We start from the raw sequence: 23812 nt of genomic DNA, 5'->3' as shown, positions 1-23812 counted from the left end.
AAATACAATAGACATACAATAAATAAATAAAATACACATAAGATTAAAAGTTTGTAGACAGTTTCCTCATATTGAAGCACCTTATCTGCATAGATTGTTGAGTGTCAGCCATCTGTCATAGTGCGCCCCCTATTGGTGACTCGGAGACATGACAACGGACCCTCAGCCATCCTTTATTTAATTACGCCAGATTACTACTGTAGCTGTCAAAATTGCTGCCACACAAAGCGGTTTAAAGCTAACAGGGATCCAACACAGAACTAACAAGATGACGCGAAATAAATAAATAGTTTCCGGAAATTAGAAATTTCAGCATTTAAAAGTGGTGTTAATTCAGTTATTCACCAATAAAAATAGAAAATAAATGTTAATATCTCCTTGGAAATGGACCCATGAGCGATACGAATGTAAAGTACCAACATGTAGGCTACGGTCCAAAACTGGAAATGACTACAGGTTTCACCGTTACTTAGCAACCAGACTCCGCCGTACACTGCCCGGACAGCTACAGACACACAGCGCTGATCTCTTCATAATTAATGATGCCACAGAAACTAAAACCTGTCACAGAAAACATATGTCGAGAAAGACAGGTTCACATAAACTGTTCCTGGTGTGAAGAACATGCCTGACGAGAGCTCGCCTGTGTGTCGCATCAACTTAAAGCCAATGTCGCAAAACTGAAGGAGACATCATCACAGTAAGTGATCAACACCAACACCACCACACTGTAGCCTAACTGTCACTGTAGCACGTGGCTAAAAAGGTAAGCTAACTCAGACCTAAAGTACATAAACGGTTGGAATATTTTTCTAGGAGTACTCAAGTACTTGTAGTACAGTTACTCACAACTTTGATACACGTAGAGCGTACGTTATACTGTAATACACTAAACTCTAGAAGTAAATATTGTGTGCTTTGTACCTCATTATATTTACACTTCGTTAGACGCTCAGCGGCCACTTTATTAGGTACACCTGTTTAACTGATTTTTAACGCTAATGCCTTTGTTGATGCCAGAGGTCACAGGAGAAAAAAGACAGTAAGAATATAACATTAAAATGGTACAAACACATCTACACAGTCCTCCAATAATAATATAAGTACTTAACTCAACCACTTTGCTGCAATACTGAAATAGATAATCACAGAAATGTATACATAACAGGACCTGAAATTCAATCAAGCATTAACACCATGCACACACCTACTGAATCATGACACGTAAACCTCTCCCCACATAATGTATTGATTGTTGAATAATTAACAGCTTAGCACATTTTGATCCAATGTTGTCAGCTCATAAGTTGTGTTGCTAGGTGATGAACAGGTGTTTCATTCTCCTATCGTGCCACAGCTGAAGACGTTTTTTGTCACATAGAAAATGTCCATGGAGGGAGATCCAGAGGGTTCAGTTGAGGAGCTTTGGGGATCCACTGTGCTGTGGAAGAAGTGCATCCAGCAGACCATCTTTGTCGACCTAAGTGAGGACGAAAGTCTCCATCTCAGTGACTTGGAGGGTTCGTTAGGTTTGCATCTATCCCAGGCTGAGTCTGCTGGCTCAGACGCCAGTGTCCATCTAAGTGGTGAGTCCTGGAGTCATGAAATGTGCTTTTGCTTACTGTTTTGTAACACATGTATCAAAGATAAAGCTGGTGGTTACTATAGGCGTATATTATTTTTATCTTATTTATTTCACACACATAAATACAAGAAAAAATAGGAAAATCAAGTAAAAAAAAAAGCATGGGTGAAGGTGCAGCAGGAACTGAGAGGGGTGTGAAAACCTCACCCAGAAGAACGTACAATCTACTTATTACTTAATATTTTTGTAAATGTTACAAAAAGACAATTGAATATTTAAGGAAATTAAATAATATATATATAAAAAACTACAAACTGTAATTAAAGTATGTGCCATTTCTTATTTCCTTCTGTACAAAGTGAGACAAACTGAAAAAAGGTCCAACAGAAAGTGTCAGTTTGAGGTTTCATTGTCAACAGTGTTAAACTAAGTAATCCGTGTGGCCTTTTAAATCGTATTTTGTGCTGTTGCCATTCTTTGATTTGCAGGGAGTGCGGAGTTGTCCGCTTTGGATGACACCTCCTCAGAGTCCCGTAATGTAACCAGTCCAAATGAGAGGGTGCTGGAGAAAAACACCAGTATATTGAGTGTGTCTGTCCAAAGACCACACACAATGCAAAATGCTCCACTTTCAAAGCGCCGTAATGAGGACTCAGGGCAAAATACAAGCGACGAGGATCAGGACGATCTACCGTATGATGGGGACCTCGGTAGCCTATACTTCAACCAGACACCGAGCACTGAGGCCAACACAAGCTCAGATGGAAGAGAAACTCTTCATGAAAGTCCAGATGATGCAGGTCTACTTGAGTTGACTACAAAAGATAGAGATGACACCAGTAAACATTTGGTTTTAGATGAACACACTGCTGAGGAACCAGCATCTTTATCACAAGAGGATGATGCTCCCATGCCAAGTGATGTTGCAGCACTGTGCTCTCACCCTGCACACATTCAAAAGTTGCTGCAAAACTTCTCCCAGCTGGATTTGGTGTTGTCTGGCAGACTCATCGAGGCGGAGACCCTGCCAGAGGTTTCCCTGCTGGAGAGCATGGACAGCACCATTTTGAGCTTGGCTACAACACATAACAGCACACATAATACTAATGGTAACCACTCAGACAACATTACTCTAAGTAAATCTGAGAGTCACTCTGGTGGGACTGATGACAAGAGTCACGCTGTTTCAGAAAACACAAGTTTACATGAAGAAACTGAAAGAAACATGAATGTCATCTCAGCTGCTGACAGTGTTGCATCCAGCATAGACTCAAACCAGAGCAGCAGAGACAACAGTGTCATCGATGTAGTGAAGCAGGAAGAGTCTGACGACCGTGATCAGCTTCAGAGAAACCCACTCGTGCGCGCCAGGTCCTTCAGTGAAATTAAATATGGCCAAGGCCAAATCCATTACCCCCTTCCGGATTTTTCTAAGGTTGCCCCCAAGGTAAAAATCCCCAAAGCTCCAAGTGGACCATCCAGACCTGTTCCTCAGTACCTCAGCACCATGCACAGAGCCCAGTCATCCCCTATGTTAGATGTGATCAGCAGAGTCCTGGAGGATTCAGGCCAACCACCAGAGAAGCCTTATGTCTTCAGAGATGAGGAGAAACAAACTCCTCCAGCACTGGTTCATCAACTGCAGGTAAAAAAAACCCGACACCATCATTCCTGTATATTTAAATTGATTGATTTCCAGACACTTGACAAATATTTATTCTGTGTCTATTTTCTTTAGGCTGAATATGATAAATTATTAACTAAATATGCTGGAGCAGAGAATCTTATTGATCAACTGAGACTGGGAATCAGTGTACGTAAATGCTAAAGCGTGGCGTGTGTTTGAGAATTCTAAATAAATTCAAAGAAACCTAAGCACAATTTTTTAACCTGGTTTTGCAGACTCAGCCCTTTTCTGATCCAAAGCTTTATTCAGAGCATGATGGCGATCCTCCGAGAAACTTAGCTGAGGGAAGCCATCTTGGATCCTTGGCTCCTCAGCGTTCCCCATCAAGTACGTCTCTGTGTGCCTGACATCTGATATTATGACGGGTCACTGCTTTGCTTTGCAACCTGCAAATTATGCAGTGAAGTGCAACTGGTTTCCATAGAGACAAACGGGGTCAAATGACACTCTTCTAGTCCAACAAACATCTCTACTTGCTTTTGGATCACTTTTAATTGAGCGCAACCTGATCATATAAATATTTCTACATTGCAAGATCATCAGAAACTGTATGCATCATATTAAAAAAAACACAATTTAAGTAGATTTTAAGATATTTACGTACTTTGATACGTTTTTGTATTAGAAAACTTTGTGCAAAAGGGAGGAACAAGAATCCAGAGCGACATTAAGGGTGAAGCCTTTTCCTGTCTCGGCCAACCTGAGAAGGGTCCCAGTGAAGGAGAACGGATGACAGCAGAGCTGAGAGACATCATCGGCCCATTCATTCAGAAGGTACGTCTGAAGGTAGAGCCAAGCTATTAGTGCAAACATGCCTCAAACTGTCTTCTACTCAGGTGGAGGGGTTCAAAATGAGTGTCAGCGACATTTCGATGAGCACAGAAGAACAGCAAATGGTGAGAACCTCTTACATTCTGCTACATGAAGAAGATCATATGCAGCACTTGAGATACAAGGAGATCCCTTTTTACTTTTGGACTTTCCTTCATATGAAATTTGTCAGATGTTGAGGAGCATGATGGAGGCTCAGGACCAGCTGGAGAGGAAGTACATCAGTAAGAAGGAGGAGCACAGAGCAATGGAAATGCAGAATTACAGGGGTTTGTCCAGGAACACGGGCATATTTGATCCAAACAGGTTGAAAAGATTTTTTTTTTTTTTTTACTATTTACTATTTCACTCATGTAAATGTGTCACTATTGTGTTCATGCATCCATGGATGTGTCTGTGTGTGTTGACACGTGTTCAGGCTGATAGAGGGAGACATATTCAGGATAGGGATGCACCTGGACGACATTAAGGAGACAATAGACAAAAACATGTGTGAGCTCATTTCTCCGCCTCGCTCATCCTCCACTCCCACACCCATGAAGGAGAGGCTACATGTGAGCCCTAGTCCTCTTTGTACGCTCATACCCTCACCTCCACCATCACTGCATCAGGTAATCTACCCACAGACACACCAACAACTCAGCTGCTCATGCTGAGCCACATTTCCTCCTGCAGTGCCATGAAATCAACTCTTTTGGTGTGAAAAGTGTGAAGTGTGACAGCAGCAGCAGGTGCAAGCATGTACATAAAAAAAAAGAAGTGTAACACAGATGATTCTGAAAATAAGAAAATAATATAATCAACTCGCTGTGTGTTTATTTTACATATCATTTGGAAGAAGCATGGGAAATATTTCAAAATAATTGTACTTTAAGTCTCATATTGTATACTGTATAGTAAAAGCAAAACAGTAACAACACACCATTGTGCCCCATTATACATAATGACTCAAGCTTATTTGTGCCTCATATAATGTTTTATAATGACAGTTTTAACTGCCTTTTCTAATATTATTTTGAACAAGGTAAAATGCCCATATCCAAGAAATATACTAGGGTGACTGATATAACTATTGAAATAAATATTTAATTCAGCAATCACATTCCTTGGGTTATTATTTTTAGTTTCTGTGTTCATTTATAACCTGGTAATTCAGTGTGTGTGTGTGTGTAAGATTACACTAACCACAAATGATCGGACTGCGTTTCATGTTTCAGGGACCACATGCAGATTTTTCCACGGTTGTTTATAAGATGGAGACATGCAAAAAGGAGTTAAAAGCGGATGAAGTGGAACAGGCCAGTGAGGAAGTGGAGCGAAGCCGTGACGCTGTTCTGGACACTGGACATAAAAGTTGCACTTCATGGTAAAAAAAAGAGAATGTAATAAAATTAGATTTTTCATCACATTTTTTATTTAACTAATATTCCTAGTCTATACGAGCGATATCTATCTATGTCTATATGCACTTTTAAAATAATACTTTTTTCAGGGAGAAAAACAGCTTCTACAGATGTCACGATATCATGTAAATATTCACTCATGAGGATAATTGAGGGTGTCCAGTTAACCTCTGCATGTTTTCGCACTGTGGGAGGACACCACAGAACCCACATGCACATGCAAACTCCAAACAGACTGGGTCCCAAACTTGGGTCTTTTTGCTGTGAAGCAACAGTGTTAGCCACTACGCCACCATGTGGCCCTGATGACAGAATTTGACAGACATAAAAACAACTGTGGTGCCCTGAGATTTTTTGCACAGTACTTTACATGTGCACTACCTGAGTGCTGCTTCATGTGTGTTTGTGCTCGAATAGTAGACACGTTCTCAGCCTCACCGTGGGCAGGTCGTGTTTCAGGTACAGCTACAGCGTTGGTGTTGGGTTCCACCATGCAGAGGCGGCAGGGTGTTTTGGTCGGTGTGACCAGTGTTGCTTCTCTGTCCTGTCTCAGGGGCACACGGGAGTCTCTGGAGAGACTGGACAACCAGAGAGCTGAGGCTGAGGATGGCAACGAAGAGGAGAGCACCACTGTGTTGTCAGAGGGGTCAGTTCATCATCGTGACATCCTAGCGTGTCTGAGTGGAATCAGCTTATCCTCAGCGCAGACTCATGAAAGGTCAGTGTGGCGATGTTAAGAGTCTGCAGCACCATAAAACAAGAGTTTGCTTTTTAATTGACTTAATGTGTCCTGTACTCATGTCACAGAGAGCGTGAGCTACGTTTCAGTCTAGACACAGGAAGCATCTACTGGACAATCCAATTTACATCTGTCACACTAAATGTCTTGACTGTTGTTGTCACTGCTGCAGTCATAGCGCTGTGGATCGCGTCCGTGTCGCAGAGGGTAAATGTGATCTGGGTGATTGTGTGAGTCTGACTGTGGAGGTCTCCACTTCCTGTGAGGCACCCAAACCCTCAGACACACACAGCCACACGGAGCCTCCACTCAACACCTCTGGTTCATCACAGGTCAGTCGCAGATAACAGGTGTCTCATTTTCAGGGATTGTTGTTAAAGTCGCAGTGTCACATTATTTTGAGTGATGTTCTGTTTTTTTTGTTTTGTGGGGTGCAGAGGACTGTGAGCCCACAGGCAGACAGTGGATTTGGGAGCTCTTACTTGACTCAGTCAGCTTCTGGATCATTTCAACCCAATCTGCTCATTGAAAGGTACATGAACTACGTAAACGCTGAAGCAGTGACTGATCCGCGTGACTCGGAAGAACAGCACTATTTGGGTTTATCCAATTCCAGTGCGCAGTCTCATGAGGATGGTCTAAGTAGCTCAGAGAGCGAGGGCTGCTCCAAACTGCAGACAACCATCTATTCAGCGTCTCTGAACACCCAGCGGTGGGCCAACTCTCACCCATCTGTCCAAACTCAGTCCTGTGGTCAAGTGGAGCTGTGGGTAGAGAGCACCACCAAGGAGCCTTCACTCGGGCTGCAGGGTGAGGAGAACATTGTCTTACTATCAGAGACTTAAAGGTCCAGTGTGTAACACTTGGAGGGTGTATTAAGGGCCTTGATTGACAGAGGCCGCCATCTTTTGCTCTCATATTTCTTCAGCAGCCCGGATGGACAAACTAGGCAGAGTGATAGCGCACTATGCAAATGAAAGAGAACGACATCCTCTCTGATTTGCATAGGCCACCATTGTTTCCTGACACACTTGTGACGAGTGAGGGGCGAGCGGAGGAGTTACAACCTGCAGTCTCACCATTAGATGCCACACATTTCTACACACTGGACCTTTAATCTCAGCATTCTGCTGTGTAACGTCTGGTTATGTTTCATTGTATCATGAAATAGTGGCACATGTTTCAGGATCGGACCGAAGCCTGCCTTCTCAGCACAGTCACTACGTCTCTGAACCTGCACTCAGCACTACCATGAATTCCCTGGAGAGAGGCAGCCAAGTGTATTCCTGCTCCTGTAATAGGTCAGTGTTTCCTCACAGGTAAGCACTGTTGGTGGCTGACTGCTGAAAACTAAGTTTGATAAAATAATCATCCTTGGCTATTCTCACCTCTTCACGCGTAGGAAATTGGAATATCTGTGTAAATGTGTTCATGCATGTGTGTTTAGTGAGGCCATACTGGCCTTGCAGTCAGAAGTGTCCAGGCTGAAGAAGGAGCTGGAGGAGGGCTTAGTCCAGCTGCCTCACCTAGCACAGAAGATGGATTATCTCACCTCCAAATACAGACAGGATCGTCAGGAGCGCAGGTCCAAAACGAGACAAAGGACTCACCTAAAACCATCCCGTCACAGGTGAAAACAGGACCTTGTGTTAAATTGTATGACAATGTTATGTACAATTATTGGTTCATTATAATGAATCCATTAGTATATGGAAATGATCAAACAGCAGACAATGTATGAATAATCTTACTTCCAGCCCAGCGAGAGTAGAGGACTGGATTTCTTCAGACATGGACCCCAGTAAGAGCAAAGGTACTTCATTAAGCCAAAAAACACACTGCACATGTTTATGTGTGGGCAGATACTGTATATGTGTCTTCATTCAGCCAAAGTTTGTTAATCTTCTATCAAAGGTACGGAGAGTGGTGATACAGCAGCCTCAGAAGTCATGTTGCAGTTCCACAACTCACCAGTAGAGAGCAGAAGAGGCCGCAGTTTTCAATCCGGACAAGGAAAACTGCAGAGCAGCAGAGGTCAGGGTCATGTTTTTTTTTTGTTTTTTTTAACAATGATTGTATGATTGTATACTTTGTCCAAAAGTGGGTCAACTTTGACAAAAAAACATATTGTACTCCTTAAGGCGCAGAAGGAAATCGCTTAGTGAAAACTCATGTAATCACCTGCTCCAGTTTTAAAGGAGAGAAAGGGGGAGCTACTGACAGCGCTGCACCACAGAGTAAGTCTTTGTCTAACATTTTGATTTTAATGCAAGTGATTAAAAATATACAGTTGTCCAAATCAGTTTTATTTGTCCACAGTGGAAAAGAGCAGCTGTGTTACAGCATCAAATATCATCACGGTTGTCATTCTATTAATGTATTGTCTGTATGTTAACTTTTTTCTCTCAGAATGCGTGTTTATCGTAAGGTTGTGCAGACATTTGAAAATATGCACACTGTTGTGTCCTATATGTGCTTCTCTTGTCAGCAGCCATGATTGAGAGCTTTTACTCCAAGGAGAGGTGGTCTCCCCTCTCATCTCCATCTCTGCAGAAGCCCCTCCTCCAGGTCAACTACTGCTCTTCCAGCAGTCTACCTGCCAGGTAAACACACAGGTAAACACACCTATCCCTCACTGAAAGCTATATATTTATCAGTAGCTTCCCAAACCTCTTAATACTACTGGTCTTTCACTTGTCCTTTCTCTGTGTTTCTCAGGACAGCAATATGATACATGATATCTTCCTTCTGAGATAAGGAAGATTATCTCAGTAATGATCAAATATATAATATGATATCATAAATATGACAATGATTAATGCATGAATAACAATTTAACTACTAGTTTGTACATAAGTAAGAAGCCCCCTGTGTTCACCATTCACAACATTAAATTAGATACTGTATTTAGTGAGAGATATTTTAATAGGCTTTAGAGTATATTTCACTGAATAGGATAAATATGGAGAATTATTATAGTCCTGCCCACTGTTTTGGAAAGGCTGAATTATACTTCATTTTTCTGTCATCAAATCCAGCTATAAAGTGAGGGAGCCGCTGCTCCAGTCCATGAGCCGTCACAGGAAACGATCCACTCAGTCAGACACAGCACTCCTGCCCAGCAATGTGTACTTCCAGCGGACACTGTCTCCTGTCTCAGTGTCCTCAAAGTCTGTCAACAGGACAGGCAGACGCAGCGGCAGCAAGGTGAGATGTCTCATCTGTCCGTACGTGCACATCTGCTGAATCGTGTGGAATCAAGAGAGAATTTGTCATGATAATAACACTAATATTGTGTAACAGTTAGTGCAGTGGTGTGAATGTGCTTCTCATTAGAAAGTTTGCTGCTATTTCACAGGATGAAGACATGAACAGAAGTCTGGACAAGGCTATCGAAGTGGCTCGCAGCATGAAAAGAACCACAGACCGGATGGCCAAGAAACTGTCAGCGGACCTGGCCAAAGCTGAACTCCACAGGAAGCTGCACTGCACACAGACACTAGAGGGAAGGAAACAAATTTAATCTAGGTCAGATTGTTAATATTGTTTTTCAGGGGAAAAAATCCCCTGTACCTTTACTTGAAATGTATATCATTTCTTTTAGCTTTTAGCAAATTTGCTAACTTGACGCCTCTATTGCTGTCCTGCTGGCCTGTGGGTGCTCGTGGAACAGTGTCCTCTTACTGAGTTTCTGTACGATGGCTTTGTGACCCTGTTCCTGTCTCCCTCACAGTCTGCTGCTGCCGGGCTGTGCTGAAGTGTTTGTTGTTGGGTATTTAGTTTCGCTGTTGTTCTTAAGGGGGTATCGGGAGAGGAGATGTGACCAAACAACATTCCTGCACTGTCCCCGCCGAATGTTCAAAGAGCCGGTGAACCCGCGGATCCCCACACTGACTCCTGTTTGTCGCTCACGTTTTAATACTGTACTAAAACTGTAGAGTCACCATCCACACCACACACCCTCCATCCTCTCCACTGTACGGCTGTGTGGAGGTTATGATCTCAGTGGCTCATGTTGAATGCATGATAAAAAAACAAAAAAACTATTTGTGCTATTGTGTTTCTCAATAGCACAAATTATGATATTGATTACAGTATCTGGGGAAAATATACCTTGTTAAAAACAATAAGCAAAATGTTCAGATAAGTATAATTTTGATCTGTAAAGGTTATTCTATGTAACATTCACATAGTGTGGTACTATTTAAAAGCTCTCTGTATTGTAATTCTGTACCTGCTCCTGCTGCATGTATGGTTTTAATTAACTGAGCATATGTATTGTTTTCAAGGCCTAAATTCTGCTATTCTGAAGATAACGGTGTAAAGCCACAGTGTGCTACTGTTGCTGATGTTAATATGTTGACTCTGTTCTTGGTGAGCAGAAACAATATTGGACGAAATACTAACTTGTTGTAACGTTTTTCACATTTTTGAACGTCATACCATTCACATGCTGCATCCTTCATTTGAAAATGTGCTTTGTCAAGCAATATTATCAGATCTGAGAGAGGGAGTTTTTTTGTGTATACAGCAGCAGTGCAGGAGCAGGCAGGAGGCATTTATCCTGTCAAACTGCTGAACCACATCAATTGGTGCACAGTGGAGTTCACTTTTGAAACTATATGTAGACGCTTCTTTGTGTTTTGAGTCATACTGTAACCCGTGTGCAGCCGTCTCTCTTTATCCATCCATCTTGCCATGAAGTGAACCACTTCCTGTGGGCACCATGGATATGTTGCCAGTGCTATTCTGAGAAACACAGAGAAAGAGCACCACTGTTTTAAATTTAACTTGACTTAAGTCAAACAGAGAGGCACAGAAAATGCTGCTTGTCACAGACACTGATACCTATATTTAAGCTGGAGGGTGCTTTGCTCTTTGTATTTTTCCATGAGGTTTTTTATTTGGTTGTTGTTTCTCTACATTGAGAGGTCTTGCCTGCTATAAAAGGGATGACCCATTTTATGCAAAGTGGACCTCGGGAAAACGGCATTCCCTTAGTGCAGAAGCTGTCTCCTCCTTTGTGATTAATGAGTCTGAGTTCTGATGTCTGATGTTTGTCTGTGTCTGTGTGTATGTGAGCGAGAGAGAAAAACTGTTTGGAGAAACTGAATGATTTGAAGGTCTGCTCATGCTACTGTAATATGAAATAAGATTTATACATTGAGAAGAAAATAAATCATATGGTGATCACTGTTAACCGTGTCCATGGCTACAAATAAATTAACATGGGTGTAAAAAAAGAAAAGAAAGTGTCTTCGAACATCTACTCATCCCACGTGCAGTATATATAATATACTTTACATAAGTGCAATATACATATACGATATCTCATGTTCAATCCTGTGAATTTCAAGTTTATACTGTACATATTCCGGTAACTGTCTACAATGTGCATTCTATTTTAACTTTTTATAGTCGTGTTGTTATTATCTTTGTGTCTATGTACTTTTACATATGTGTAAATGCATGTTTATTATTTAGTATCTTTATCTTTACTGTCTTACTATCTTATCTTATCTTACCTTACCTTATCTTAAGGACAGATTGGACCATTCAGAACAGATGTCACTACCAGGTTTGAACAGGGCCAAAGTCAGTACAACCTGCTTATGTTCAAAACAAGCATTAGAGCGGGGGGAAATGGGTGATTTAAGTGACTCTGAACATGTTTGCATGTTGGTTGGTGCCGGACTGGCTGGTCTGAGTTAGTACAAACAATCTGTGAAATGTTATGAACAGTAACCTTGAATCCATATAAAGCTGAATATGATCATTTTTCCTCCTTTAGCCTTTCCTCACAAAAGCATTTGTCCACAGATGAGCCTTTCAGGATCCACCCCGCCCATTTTCATAATACACACCTGACGCAGATACTGTGCCATTGGGGAATAGAAAGGTATTATTTTACATCACATATTCAACGGGATGGCTAAAAAGTCATCTCTGTGGCCTTCAATGCACATGCAGTAGTACAGTGTACAGTATTGTGTTAGTATTATAGAGTATTTTAACATGCTGTATAACTGTAATCCTGCTTGCTTTTGCAAGTTTGATTTGTTTTTGGGGTTTTTTTTGCAGTGAGAGACAGGAGATGAATAAAATAAAAATACTTTATCCACCCAAAACACAATACATAAATATGTTACAGCTTAGTCTTCAGGCAATGACACAAGATACCGTCGACGTGGAAACGGGGACAAATCAAACATTGTTTGGATGAAACCTTAAGCGCCACAAATATGAGCCAGAAATAGGTCATTAATCCATATCAAGTTGTTTTTTAAAAACGCTGCATGTCTCTTCACTGTTGGCATAATACATTTAGTGGAAACAAGATTTTTTGAATATTTAGGAGAGAAAACACCATGTTTCTGCAACATTTTTGGGTCATGCAGGCACAAACAACCAGTTGGAAGCTTTCAACCGAAGTGTTTTTATCTGCACCCTCATCTATCACAGGTGAGCCTCTTCCTCTCGCTGTGCTACACCACCCATACGCCCCTGAGGGGAGGAGTTACAGCCTTTGGGCTCTTTGGTATTTGCTGAAACAATAAAGGACCTGTCGTTTCAGATGAGAGAGAAAGAGGGAGGGAGGGCGCAAGAGAAAAAATCAAAAATAATATTAAGCTTGAGCAGGTTCCCTGAAGTCATTTTGAGCAAGCATCTTTCCTCTCGCCTCCAGGCAGCAACGTAGAGCGGCGCTGAAGGCATGGGAGCAACACAGTTAAACGTGCTAAAAGTTTTACTTTTACTGACCTTTACAGAGGTAAGAGATTATTTTATTATATATTCATTTACTATGAGGTATACATAATAATTTTGTCATCCTCAGTGTAAGTCAGTCTTCATGGTTTCCTATTTTTTTGTTAATAAACACACTTTTTACAGCCAGATAAAGAATAATAGTGCATAGCTGGGGGACTTTTGAAAATGAACACTGGCTCTTTTGAGTGTCTTTGCTTTCAACAAGTGTGTGTTGCGTATCCAAATGTAGCTCAATGGACAAATTCATTCCAACCTGAAAGAAATACCTGTACTGACCAGCCCTGAAATCTGTGTTGAGTGAAAGTAATGTGCAGCCTGCTGCCTCTCATGCTCCAAGAACATGATCCAGGTCATAATTAGGATATAATGTGAAAATACAAATAACTTTTGTCCTGTCATTTCCTGTCATTTCATCTTCTCATCCAATTTTTTTGCTTTTTTTTTTTTATTTTCAGATTATTACTGCTGACCACGGTAAAAAAACAACAACTTTTTTTACATTTGTATTTTGATCATTTGTGATGACCGTAAACTTGAATAATGTATTTCCAAATGCAAGCTACATCAACAACAAAAAATCCTCCTAAATATATATTTCAACATTGTTTTCTTCTCTTTTCCCTTCAGATGTCACATTTTCAGTGTTTACAGTCACATCTAAGAGTATGACGGTGCAGTGGAGTGGCCCCTCTGGTGCCAGCTCCTACAAGATCACAATGACACCCAAGAACTCCTCAAAAGATCCCGTCTTTGCTCACTTCAGTAGCTATTTTGTGATGGGCTCGGTCAACTCGCTGTCACCAAATACGCTGTACACAGTGCAGTTGGAAGCCTTGGACAATGATTTCAATGTCCTCAGCACTGCAAGCACTGAGGAAACGACAGGTCAGTACAAAAACAACAGTGGGGGTTCAGTTTCTGTACACAGGCAGAAATGTGAATGTGTGTGTTGTATTTATACTGCCATATCCAAATTGTTTTCTTGAATAAAAGGAATACTACCATGATTTGGGTACAGACTGAGTATAAATAAAAGTTTGCTTTTAGTGTTACTCATGTAAATATGTATTTTTTTGTGGCGTCGTAGAAAGGACCCTCTGCTGTTTTATCTATTTCTATAAACTGAATATTTCAGCAGCATAATAGTTTTGAAGAAACTATTGGGAAAAATATCATGTATCTTATGTAGTATAAGAAGGCCCTTCACAATGGCAGAGCCGCCAACTTCTCATTAATAGAAGAAGAAGAAAAAATAAGTTATCTTTTTAGAAATGTAGCCACATGTCATTGGTTTTAATGGAGGAGTTCCTCAGGGTTCCGTGCTCAGGCCAATTCTATTTACATTATCCATCATCAAGAAATGTATTATTAGAAAAAGGTAAATTCTCACTGTGCTATGGAAATATAGCACAGCAACCCTCTACTAAATGATATAACCCCCCTTTATACTTATCTTAGAAACAAAACAGACAGAGTCATTTGCTGTTATCAAACTAAGTTTAGGAGTGGCATTGCTCTTGCAATAAAATTACTTAAATTGGACATGTCTTTCCTTCAAGAGATTTAGATAAATGCCATCCTGGGGTGTGTGATTATAGGTCATCTTTGGGCTTTACAAAATGCATTTTTTTGTCTTCTTATGTCTTTTTAAGTCAAAGTTATGATTAATTATGTATCACTTAAATAGGAGTATCGATAATTGTGCAGAAGTCACAAAATAGAGATTTTTATTTTATTTTATTTTTGTTCATAAAAACGAGCTAAGAGAACATTGAATTCAGTCCGATTTTTAAAACATTTGAGTAGTTTTGCTCATATTGTCTTCAATTATCCAGCTCTTCTCCTGTAAAATTATCTCCCAGTTTCAGTCCAAAGCCAGACACCCTCTCATCTGGCTCAGGATTAGGACTAGCTCATCAAGATTCCCTTTTCTTAAAATAAAAATACAGACTCGGGTCTCTTAATTTGACTGGATTAAAGGGGTTTTGTTTTTTTCTTGTTTTCTGTCTGACTCATATGTATTGTTCTCCAGCTCCTGAGGTCCCCAGCATTATACAGGCCTACTCCAAACACAGTGACAGCATCACTGTGGAGTTCACAGAGTCTCCAGGAGCAACCAGCTACATCTTAAGGGCAGAGGCAGAAGACTTCTTTCTTGAGGTGCCAGTGAGCAGCTCCCCAGGCACCATTTTGCCTCTCCAGCCCTTCACAAACTACATGATGAGCGTCATGTCTGTCAACTCAGGAGGAAGGAGCCAACCCTCATACCCTGTCGAGACCAAGACGGGTACGGATGAAAAGTCTAAATTAGAGTAAATGCCTGGCTTTATGCTGTGGCTAAATCATTTCAATTGTAGTAGTAGATTAAAAAGGAAGTTGTTTAATAGGCAGATTTACTTACATTCACTAAATGCATGTTTATGGATTTTACACAATTTTACAGACTGATGATAGTCTGTGAAATACTTTGTAAAATTAATTATAATGATATTTTCTGCCCACTTTCCCCTGTTCAGACACACACGTTACAAGCAGTTTACTCCTTAAGGTGATAATGTGTGCATGAAGAGTGAAATGCAGCCTTTCTGTTGTTCCTGTGGGACAATAGATTATTATCTCGTTCCGCCGGCCATAACGGCATGTCATTTCATGCCCATTGTCACACAGTCTCTACTCTTTGCAGCCAACTCAGTAGGGTGGAAACTGTATCCATCCCTCTGCACTATACTGTTCTCATGACATGAAAAAAGAAACCATGAGAACTCGGTCGTCTCCCTTCCCGAAGGAGAAATGACCGTAATATTATCACAGGAAAATTGTTTCCATGTCACACTTTACAAAAAAGATAACAAGGAATCTGTTTCTGCATTCCAATTTCTGTTTTCATCATACCTAATCGGTCCACGTTTGACCTTTCCTATAGTGGTGGTCGCACCCCAGTTGAACATCACCTCCCCTGACAACAACACCCTGGTTGTGACTTGGCCCGAGGTTGAGAACGCTGTCCTCTACACGCTCTGCATTATCCAGGAGGGCTCCACCTCCCGCCTGGACGTGAACACCACTGATACCATGTGGTCTTTTGACAACCTCGAAGCAGGGACCACCTACTGCATCAAGGGCACTGCCTATGACGCAGAGGGTCGCCCTGGAGATGACGTGACTTACTGCAAGATCACGCGTAAGCATAAGACATAACCCGGTGAACATGTGAAAAAAATCCACAAGTGCATGTCTCGTAGATAATTGGTGGCTACAACATTTCTATTTGGCTCTCATTTGCAGGTCCACAGAGCCCATATGTGTCCTACATTCAACTGACGCAGGGACGGTCTATCGGGCTCAGTGTGTACTGGCAGCCAGTGCAGGGGGCTGAGAGCTACATAGCCTACACTTCTGATGGTCAAAACTGTAGTTCAACACCTGAGAATTATTTCTGTTACATCCTGTCCGTGGAGTGTGGTCAGAACCACACTATTACCGTCACAGCGTACAACAGCGCTGGCCCCAGCAGCCCTTCTGCACCAGCAGAATACATTACATGTGGGTATATCGCACACAACCACAGACACTTTTTTATCACAGTAAAAGGCAAACATTGTGACAAAGATTGTGAAACTACTTAAATGTGTAATTATAAACTTTATATCACTATATATTGAAGCTTTGTAATATTGCTATTGAAGGAAATGATATTGTGATATACGGAATATGATTAAGCCATACTTTATCTAATAGCACATTTGACTTGGATACATTTAGCATATTAAACACATCATTATCATCATGTGTATCATCATGAGGCTGCAGCAGGAGTTACTTATCGTAGTTTAACATATCAACAACAAACAAGCCCTGGTTCTGGACCTGGTAAGCCCTTATGATAATGTGTTGTTCAATCTGTACAAAAACCCAACAAACCAGTCATGTAGCCTCATTTTTATCAAGTTTTTGTGTTTAAAGCCAGGAGAGGTGGTTCATCCGGTTAAGTCTTTGCACAGCTAACCCTCGCAGGATTTAGTTATGTATCTTTCAAACACAAGAGATAGGCAATCACACATTTAAATGTCATTAGGAAACTGAACCTCCATCTCCCTTTCTCTTCCAGACCCATGTCCTCCAGAGAACATCATGGTGGAGGAGCCTGAGGCTGGTAGCTGCATGCTGGAGTGGGACGATGTGCTGCTGGTGGACTACTACATGGCTTTCATAAAGAGAGATGATGGAGTGGAGCTGTCGTGCAACACGACTGAAACCAACTGCTCATTTTTCTGCAAGTGTGGCCACACGTTCCTCACCAGTGTCTTCCCCTACAATGAGGCCGGCTCTAGCCCTTTATCACCCATCCACAACTACACTACCAGTAGGGCTCCCACTTACAAGCACCCTAGTAGAGGCTAACCACTCATATGGTTTTGTTTTCGTGTCAAAGGACCATTCAAATGGTTTTGGATTATTTGTTCTACCTTCCATTCATTTCCCAAAGATCGTCTGTGTAACACAACACTTGGTATCGGTGACGGCGTTTCATTTCACAATTCAAGTTGCAGTCACGAAACGTAGGCATAGTTCATCACAGCTACTGTGTCGAGTGACTTAATGTATAATGCCATGTGCCGATCCCCCTAACAGTTCCTCCTTGATGGTGCATGAATTTGATTTACATCCAAATTACCCGTCAGTTCAGGAAGAAAAAGCCCAACACCTCATTGTCCTGATAAGCTAAGCTTTTATGTCGTTGTTGTTGTTGTTGGTTTGGTTCTCTGACATCATAAATCTCAGATGTCAGAGCGCCTCAGAGAGTTTCGCCATGGCATTGTAAAAAAAAAAAATGATGCAGGTTTCATGGTAGATAAAGCACAGGTGTAATTTATAATGCTGGCAATTTTCCATCTAGCCCATTTGACATTTAACACCACATCCTGAATACGATGCACATGGCATGGCTTCTAGGACACGTGAAACATCATATAATCAGGTAAATCTGTCAAAAACAAGTCAAAAATAGACAATAGTAGGACTACATTGGAGAACGACAATTGTAGTTGATGAGCAATTGTCATAGTAGTGACATGAAGTAAAAACAATGGCTCATCTGGAAGGTAGAAGGAAAAACTATATAATCACCAGTATGGTCCTTTGCCCATTGTTGATTATCATCTTCACCCATTTTTTTGTTGTTGCTGTTTTTGCCATCCTATTCCCCCAGTTCCTTGTTGTCCACAAGATGTTGCCATAAAACTGGTGTCCACGGAAACCCTGGAGATCATGTGGTCTGCAGTCAGTGGGGCCGAGCTGTACGAGACGACGGCAGAAGAGACTCGTGACGTTATCCACTGTAACGACACCGCGCCGGTGTGCGCCCTGTCGGATCTGAGGTGCAACACAGTTTACTCTGTGACAGTCACGCCATGCAGCGAGTTACGAGGATGCAACCATACGTGCAGACCACATGCACATGAGACGGGTATGGTCAAGGTTATTTGTAGGGGTCAGAGGTAGCGTGGCAGTACATATTATAAATGAAGGGATTCCTTAAAATAGCTTAACTGGAGAAAGCATTTCAGACATATTAAGGTCCAGTGTGTAACATCTAGCGCATACATTGACTCCAGTAACTATATTCTTATAAGTGTGTACTCACATAGCTATAGATAAACCCTTTATATGTACATAGAGCAAGAGCGATTTCACCATTAGATGCCACTAATTCTTACACACCTGGACCTGTTATGTGTGTAATAGCATTGTGTGTAATAGCATTCATAAAATATCAAACTGGTAGTTTTTGAAAACACATTTGGACAGAGCAGAGAGTGAGTTGTTGGTAGTTTTATAGATATTGTACACACAAGTAGTTACTCCTTTTACCTCAGTCTCGGGAAGAGAGTGATCACATAGATAGGTGACCAAAAAATGTCTTGATAAGTTGTGATTACATTCTCAAATCCCTGTCCTGCTTGTGTTTCCACAGCTCCGTGTTCTCCTGAGATCGTGAATATGACTCAGACGGACCCCTCCACATACAGTGTCCGCATCACCAACCCCAACACACCCAATACAAACTATACCGTCACGGCCACTGGACATAACACACACACATGCCAGACGACAAACACGACCTGTGACCTCACACAGCTGCCTTGTGGTTCAGTCTACGACGTCACAGCAGTGGCCACAACAGCTGTGGGACAGAGTCTGCCCGGATACAGTGAACCTTTGGAAACAGGTATGAGAGCAAGTGTGGTTATTGCTACGCAACTGAGGAAGGAGTCCTATTTAAACAGACTGCCTTGGTGTGAGAGTGCTATTGATTTTTGTTCCGTCTTCCTCTTCCGAAGGTCCGTGCTGTCCCACTTTTGTGAATGTGACCCAGGTCACGCAGGCTATGACGAATGTGACCTGGTCTCCTGGCGGTGGCGCTCGTTCCTACATCACCTCACTAACGTCGTTGCACGGACATGCAAAATGCCACACTCAGGAAAACCACTGCCTGATGGGATGCATTACCTGTAGCACCAACTACAGCATTACACTGGAAGCCATCAGCAGCACAGGACACAAGTCAGAGTGCACATATCAAGGATTCTCTTCGAGTGAGGACAATATACATGCATTTATATCATAGAGTGTGCATTCAAAATTGACATAGACTTTCAGTTTGCTGCCTGAGGCCACCAAAAACGTAAAAATATATTGAATAGCCACCATTTGAACGAAAATGACCACTTGATTTACAACATCAGTAAACATTTACATGATAAGTCTATGGTATAATCCAGGTTTCTGGATTCAACAACTGGTCAGATCACGAATTTTGAGGCTTAAACAACAGGAGTTTGTTTTGAAATAAAAAGACTGACCATTTTTATATACAGTGTCTAATTTCTAGGGGAAGAAAAATCATAATTGATTCATCAAGTCAATTGACCAATCAAGTGGTTGCTGGGCAGACTTGAGAAAATCAACTAAGTTGTCTATCTAGGTACTCACTCTGGAAAAATAACAAAGAGTTGAGACAGCAGTCTTCGGGTCAAACAGGTATTATATTGTGGATCCACAAGTCAAAGACCCAGTGAGGGTACCAAAGTACACACTGAAACGTCACTCTCTGAGTCTCTCCTCTGACCCCTCCCCTGACCCACGTTTTTTATGCAACATATTATTTCATCATTATCCAAATTACTAGTTAGTTATACCTGTGTTTAGCTGCTTTCAAATTCCTTTTTTTAAGCATGATGAAAGGTTGCTCCTTGGTTCTTGGTTTCTGAAAAACGTGTTTTTCCAACATTCCTTCTTTTACAACCGGTCACTTTATCCATAACAGTTTCACCTTCAACAGTTGTATTATTGACATTCGTGCCATCAACAGGTGTGTCATTAACCGTTGCCCTTGGGTTTGGGTCTATACTATTGACTAGTGACAGACTGGGCAGTTCAGCATTCCTTTCGAACTATAGTCAACTTCTCATTCTTACTGAATGTGCCAAATCTGTAGCAACCTCTTCCACGACATGGTGACCAACTTTAGCCCATGGCAACCATGTTTGCATGCTCAAAAAGAAAACGCACATGACAGGAACTTGACACAAATTATTCAAACTCTTCTCTTTCTTGTAGGTCCCTGCTGTCCAACAGGCATCAAGCTCTATCGTAGCGCTAACAACTCGCTCAGGGTGCACTGGCGTTCTTTGGGCCCTCGGATCCACAGCCACACGGTAGAGATGTACGGGACAGGAGCCAACTACACGTGCATCGCACCGCCTGCTACCACACATTGTGACATCCAGGAGAGTGTGTGTGGCAATATCTATACAGTAGTTGTGGCACCAACAGAACACAGTGGGGTCACAATCAACTTCTGCCAGTCCAGGACATTCTCAGGTAGGTCATACTAGAAATGCTGTGAAATATCACACATTTTTATTTGTTCTCATAACTTGTGCATGATTTTGTTTTCACTTTGTTTTGCCTTGTTTTTTTTCAGTTCCCTGCCCAGGAAGTAATTTTGGTATGGATGAGTTTTCCCTCAACTTCACTTCACTATTGTTTTACATACTATTGTTTTTATTTACGGAGCTTCAGTCAGAATTCAGACTGCATGGCTTAGCATTGAGAAGTTTAATGGGGAGCAATAGAAAGCACTCGGAGAGCACAAACCTGCACCAAGACCACTCCATTTTCACACTCTCTTATCTCACAAGGTTAACAATTGAGCGTTTAAAAATGAAAACAATCTGAATTTGTATTCAAGTTGCTCATAATCAGCTCCTAATTTCTTTATACATTCTTTATACATACAGACAGCTCATCCTTTAAGGTTTGGGGGTCATTCTTAACTGGACTTATGTATCTGAACAGCAAATTGTCCATTTAAAGTATAAATTCTGCAGGTCATGAGCAGTTTGGAAGCTGCTGTTGCACTTAACTGTCGTCTCTTTCCTTCCTCCTCTATCAAGGCTTCTCTCGGGGATGGCAAATCGGTGAATAAACGCGGTAAGTGGTATTTTGATTCTCGCGTTCCGATAAAGTGGCACGTGAAAGCTGAGTGAGCGTACTCTCCTTTACACTAAGAAAGGAAGAAATCAGTGAAGGCTTCTTTCACATGATGAGTCCATTGTATGTCATAGACTGAAGGGTATCTTGTGACGGCATCACCGGCTTCCACAGACTGACCCTGTCCATAGTGGTATAACAATAGATGTGAGCAGATAGATGAGAAGCACAGGCTTTACCTCTGAGGCGTGGTGTTTCTAGACAGCACATGTCTATAAAACATGGACGCAATCATGACTGGAACGTGACTCATGTACAGGAAGACAGATCGTTTTTCTGTGGGAACATGACACAGTCATCTTGGTGAGAACTTACAGTGAAATAATAGATATTTGATGTTGATGTACATATATGTATATATATATATGTATATATTCATATACATATATACATATATGTATATATGTATATATATTGTGCTGCATGTGGCTGAACTAAAACGAGTTTGACGCCCCTGCTCTATTTTGTCTTTAAGGATGAACATCTCCACATCTATGAGCCCAGCATGGAATCATAAATGTCTGCACCAGCAGCGAAGACTGTGGAGCTCTCGTATACCTAGATGAAACATCAACTCCTGTTTAGAAATATCCCTGTTTTATTTTTACAATTTTTCAAACTTTGAATGAAAAAAGCTAAAACACAAATGAAAATGTTTCAATTATTATTTCTGTTCTACATTCCTCATTTCTGTCCGTATATAATGTAACTCAATGTAACTTTGCCATGCAACGACAAATAGAGTTAAATGCAGAGGAAGTAAAACAGTGGTTTTCAATTCATTCTAGATTTCAAATAACTCTTTAGGACATCCCCAAATAGAAGACCTCCATATGATTGCTGCTTGACATGTCTGGTTCATGTATGGATTGTGGTCGTGCTGTAAAGCGGGACAGCAGGTATCCATGTTCTTGGCCTGGAGTCATGCATGAGTCGTACGGATGATATGTCTGATCAGATTGCTGAAGATAGAGTCAGTGTTACCTCTGTTTTCATTGCATTCGTTTTCTCCAGTTTGACAGATGACAACAATAAAAAGCCTTGTTTTTGCATTACAACATGGTGTGTTGTATGAACTATATTCAGCGCCTCAAAATAAGGAATTCTTTGTCTATTGCTTTATCCTCCACATTTCAGTGTTCTTTCCACTTCCGGATACAATTTCATTTACAAATCCTCGGCCTGCTGCCCACATATTTATCCTCTGTTACGTACTTACCAGTGCAGTCATAGCTTACGTTCCCAGGACTTCATCACTTTTGCTGTCTCAATTTACATATATTAATAAAATAAATCAATACGGTCATGAATAACTTAGTGCATTTCAATTTTAAATCATTAAAATAAATCTTACAGGGTTTGAAGTCCCGTGGCGCAACATGACACGAACACAGGTAGTAACTGAATATTTCGTCTCCTTTAATCTTTAATGGTGAAGGATTGAATAGACATGTTTTTCTTCACAGTTAATACCAGTGTTACACTAAATTGTTGCCCCCCCATAAATGTAAATAGGTAAGTGGTTGTACTATTAAATCATTGTGAAATAATGAGCTTAGTTTGCTCATGCCTTGAGCCGGCTGTGATCGGTGTGGACCTATTATCAACCTCTTGGTTTTGTTACACATTCACAACGTGAAGGATGCAATCGCCTTCAGTTACACAGTACTTTCAACTGAAAATACTGAGCCTAAAATGAAGGTATAGCTACAGAGTGTGAACGAGAAAAAGCTGGTGAGGAAGTTCTAAGTGTTAAACTCCTCCCGTCTTTAATTATAAAGAAATATCCCAACAAATGTGGACGGATTTGTGTAACTGCCATACAACTGCATCAATGTAAAACAAAATATTGATATTTAAATTGTATGAGAAGGATTCTCTCGTTTAGTTATGTTCTAGTTTCTACCTTCAACGTTTCTGTGCAGATTTTATTTCAAATAATTTTTTAGTACTTTTTATCACTAAAGTGGTGTTTGGATCTTGTGTTGCCCACAAAAGTTTCATTCGTGAAATCTACTGCTCACTAAACCAGTCATTCAGTAGTTTGAGTGGATCAATTCCCCATTTTTCTTGACCATAGCCAGAGTGACTAAGTGAAGCACATTTACCATACTGATCTAGACTGTCTCTTATTTATTCACTCATTCATTCATTAATCTCCTATCGCTTTATCCTCCACATGAGGGTTGCGGGTCACTCTCACTCTCACACCTATGGTCAATTGACCTAATCCCCAAATCTGC

At 41.1% G+C, this 23812-nt stretch overlaps 2 protein-coding genes across 8 annotated transcripts; both read left to right on the top strand.

The window, feature by feature from the left end:
* The first annotated feature begins 504 nt into the window (after positions 1 to 504).
* On the top strand, positions 505 to 11477 carry LOC131459140 (microtubule organization protein AKNA-like). Of its 7 annotated transcripts, XM_058628644.1 has the most exons (22): positions 505 to 700; positions 1382 to 1586; positions 2074 to 3230; positions 3324 to 3398; positions 3488 to 3599; positions 3898 to 4046; positions 4109 to 4168; positions 4276 to 4409; positions 4522 to 4714; positions 5321 to 5469; positions 6060 to 6224; positions 6418 to 6577; positions 6683 to 6777; positions 6862 to 7055; positions 7417 to 7564; positions 7693 to 7875; positions 8003 to 8058; positions 8160 to 8279; positions 8387 to 8482; positions 8734 to 8848; positions 9284 to 9452; positions 9604 to 11477. In XM_058628644.1, exons 2-22 carry the CDS (start codon positions 1385 to 1387, stop codon positions 9766 to 9768), a joined length of 3897 nt encoding a protein of 1298 aa, XP_058484627.1. In that variant the 5' UTR covers positions 505 to 700; positions 1382 to 1384; the 3' UTR covers positions 9769 to 11477. The 7 variants fall into 7 exon arrangements, with proteins under 7 accessions (XP_058484627.1, XP_058484604.1, XP_058484611.1 ...); XM_058628621.1 differs by having other exon boundaries at positions 6683 to 7055; positions 7432 to 7564; XM_058628628.1 differs by having other exon boundaries at positions 6683 to 7055; positions 7417 to 7546.
* A 1363-nt stretch (positions 11478 to 12840) lies between these two features.
* fndc7a (fibronectin type III domain containing 7a) lies at positions 12841 to 22627 on the top strand. Its single transcript, XM_058650834.1, has 14 exons — positions 12841 to 13014; positions 13469 to 13487; positions 13641 to 13898; positions 15046 to 15300; positions 15937 to 16194; positions 16299 to 16556; positions 17122 to 17376; positions 18223 to 18480; positions 18988 to 19242; positions 19355 to 19609; positions 20634 to 20897; positions 21001 to 21024; positions 21473 to 21509; positions 22045 to 22627. Exons 1-13 carry the CDS (start codon positions 12958 to 12960, stop codon positions 21502 to 21504), a joined length of 2448 nt encoding a protein of 815 aa, XP_058506817.1. The 5' UTR covers positions 12841 to 12957; the 3' UTR covers positions 21505 to 21509; positions 22045 to 22627.
* The last annotated feature ends 1185 nt before the right edge of the window (positions 22628 to 23812 follow it).

Source organism: Solea solea, chromosome 1, assembly GCF_958295425.1.
Source record: "Solea solea chromosome 1, fSolSol10.1, whole genome shotgun sequence".
Lineage (NCBI taxonomy): Eukaryota > Metazoa > Chordata > Actinopteri > Pleuronectiformes > Soleidae > Solea > Solea solea.
This window is presented reverse-complemented; position numbering and strand designations above follow the sequence as displayed.

What these genes read in the sequence shown, in the direction of transcription:
- LOC131459140 (XM_058628604.1), top strand. Translation starts at nt 1,385, where the DNA reads ATGTCCATGGAGGGAGATCCAGAGGGTTCAGTTGAGGAGCTTTGGGGA. An exon ending in AAAACTGCAGAGCAGCAGAG is followed by an intron (nt 8,280 to 8,386) that starts GTCAGGGTCATG and finishes GTACTCCTTAAG; the next exon opens with GCGCAGAAGGAAATCGCTTA. An exon ending in TGACAGCGCTGCACCACAGA is followed by an intron (nt 8,483 to 8,733) that starts GTAAGTCTTTGT and finishes TTCTCTTGTCAG; the next exon opens with CAGCCATGATTGAGAGCTTT.
- fndc7a (XM_058650834.1), top strand. Translation starts at nt 12,958, where the DNA reads ATGGGAGCAACACAGTTAAACGTGCTAAAAGTTTTACTTTTACTGACC. An exon ending in CCCTGTCGAGACCAAGACGG is followed by an intron (nt 15,301 to 15,936) that starts GTACGGATGAAA and finishes CCTTTCCTATAG; the next exon opens with TGGTGGTCGCACCCCAGTTG. An exon ending in ACCAGCAGAATACATTACAT is followed by an intron (nt 16,557 to 17,121) that starts GTGGGTATATCG and finishes TTTCTCTTCCAG; the next exon opens with ACCCATGTCCTCCAGAGAAC.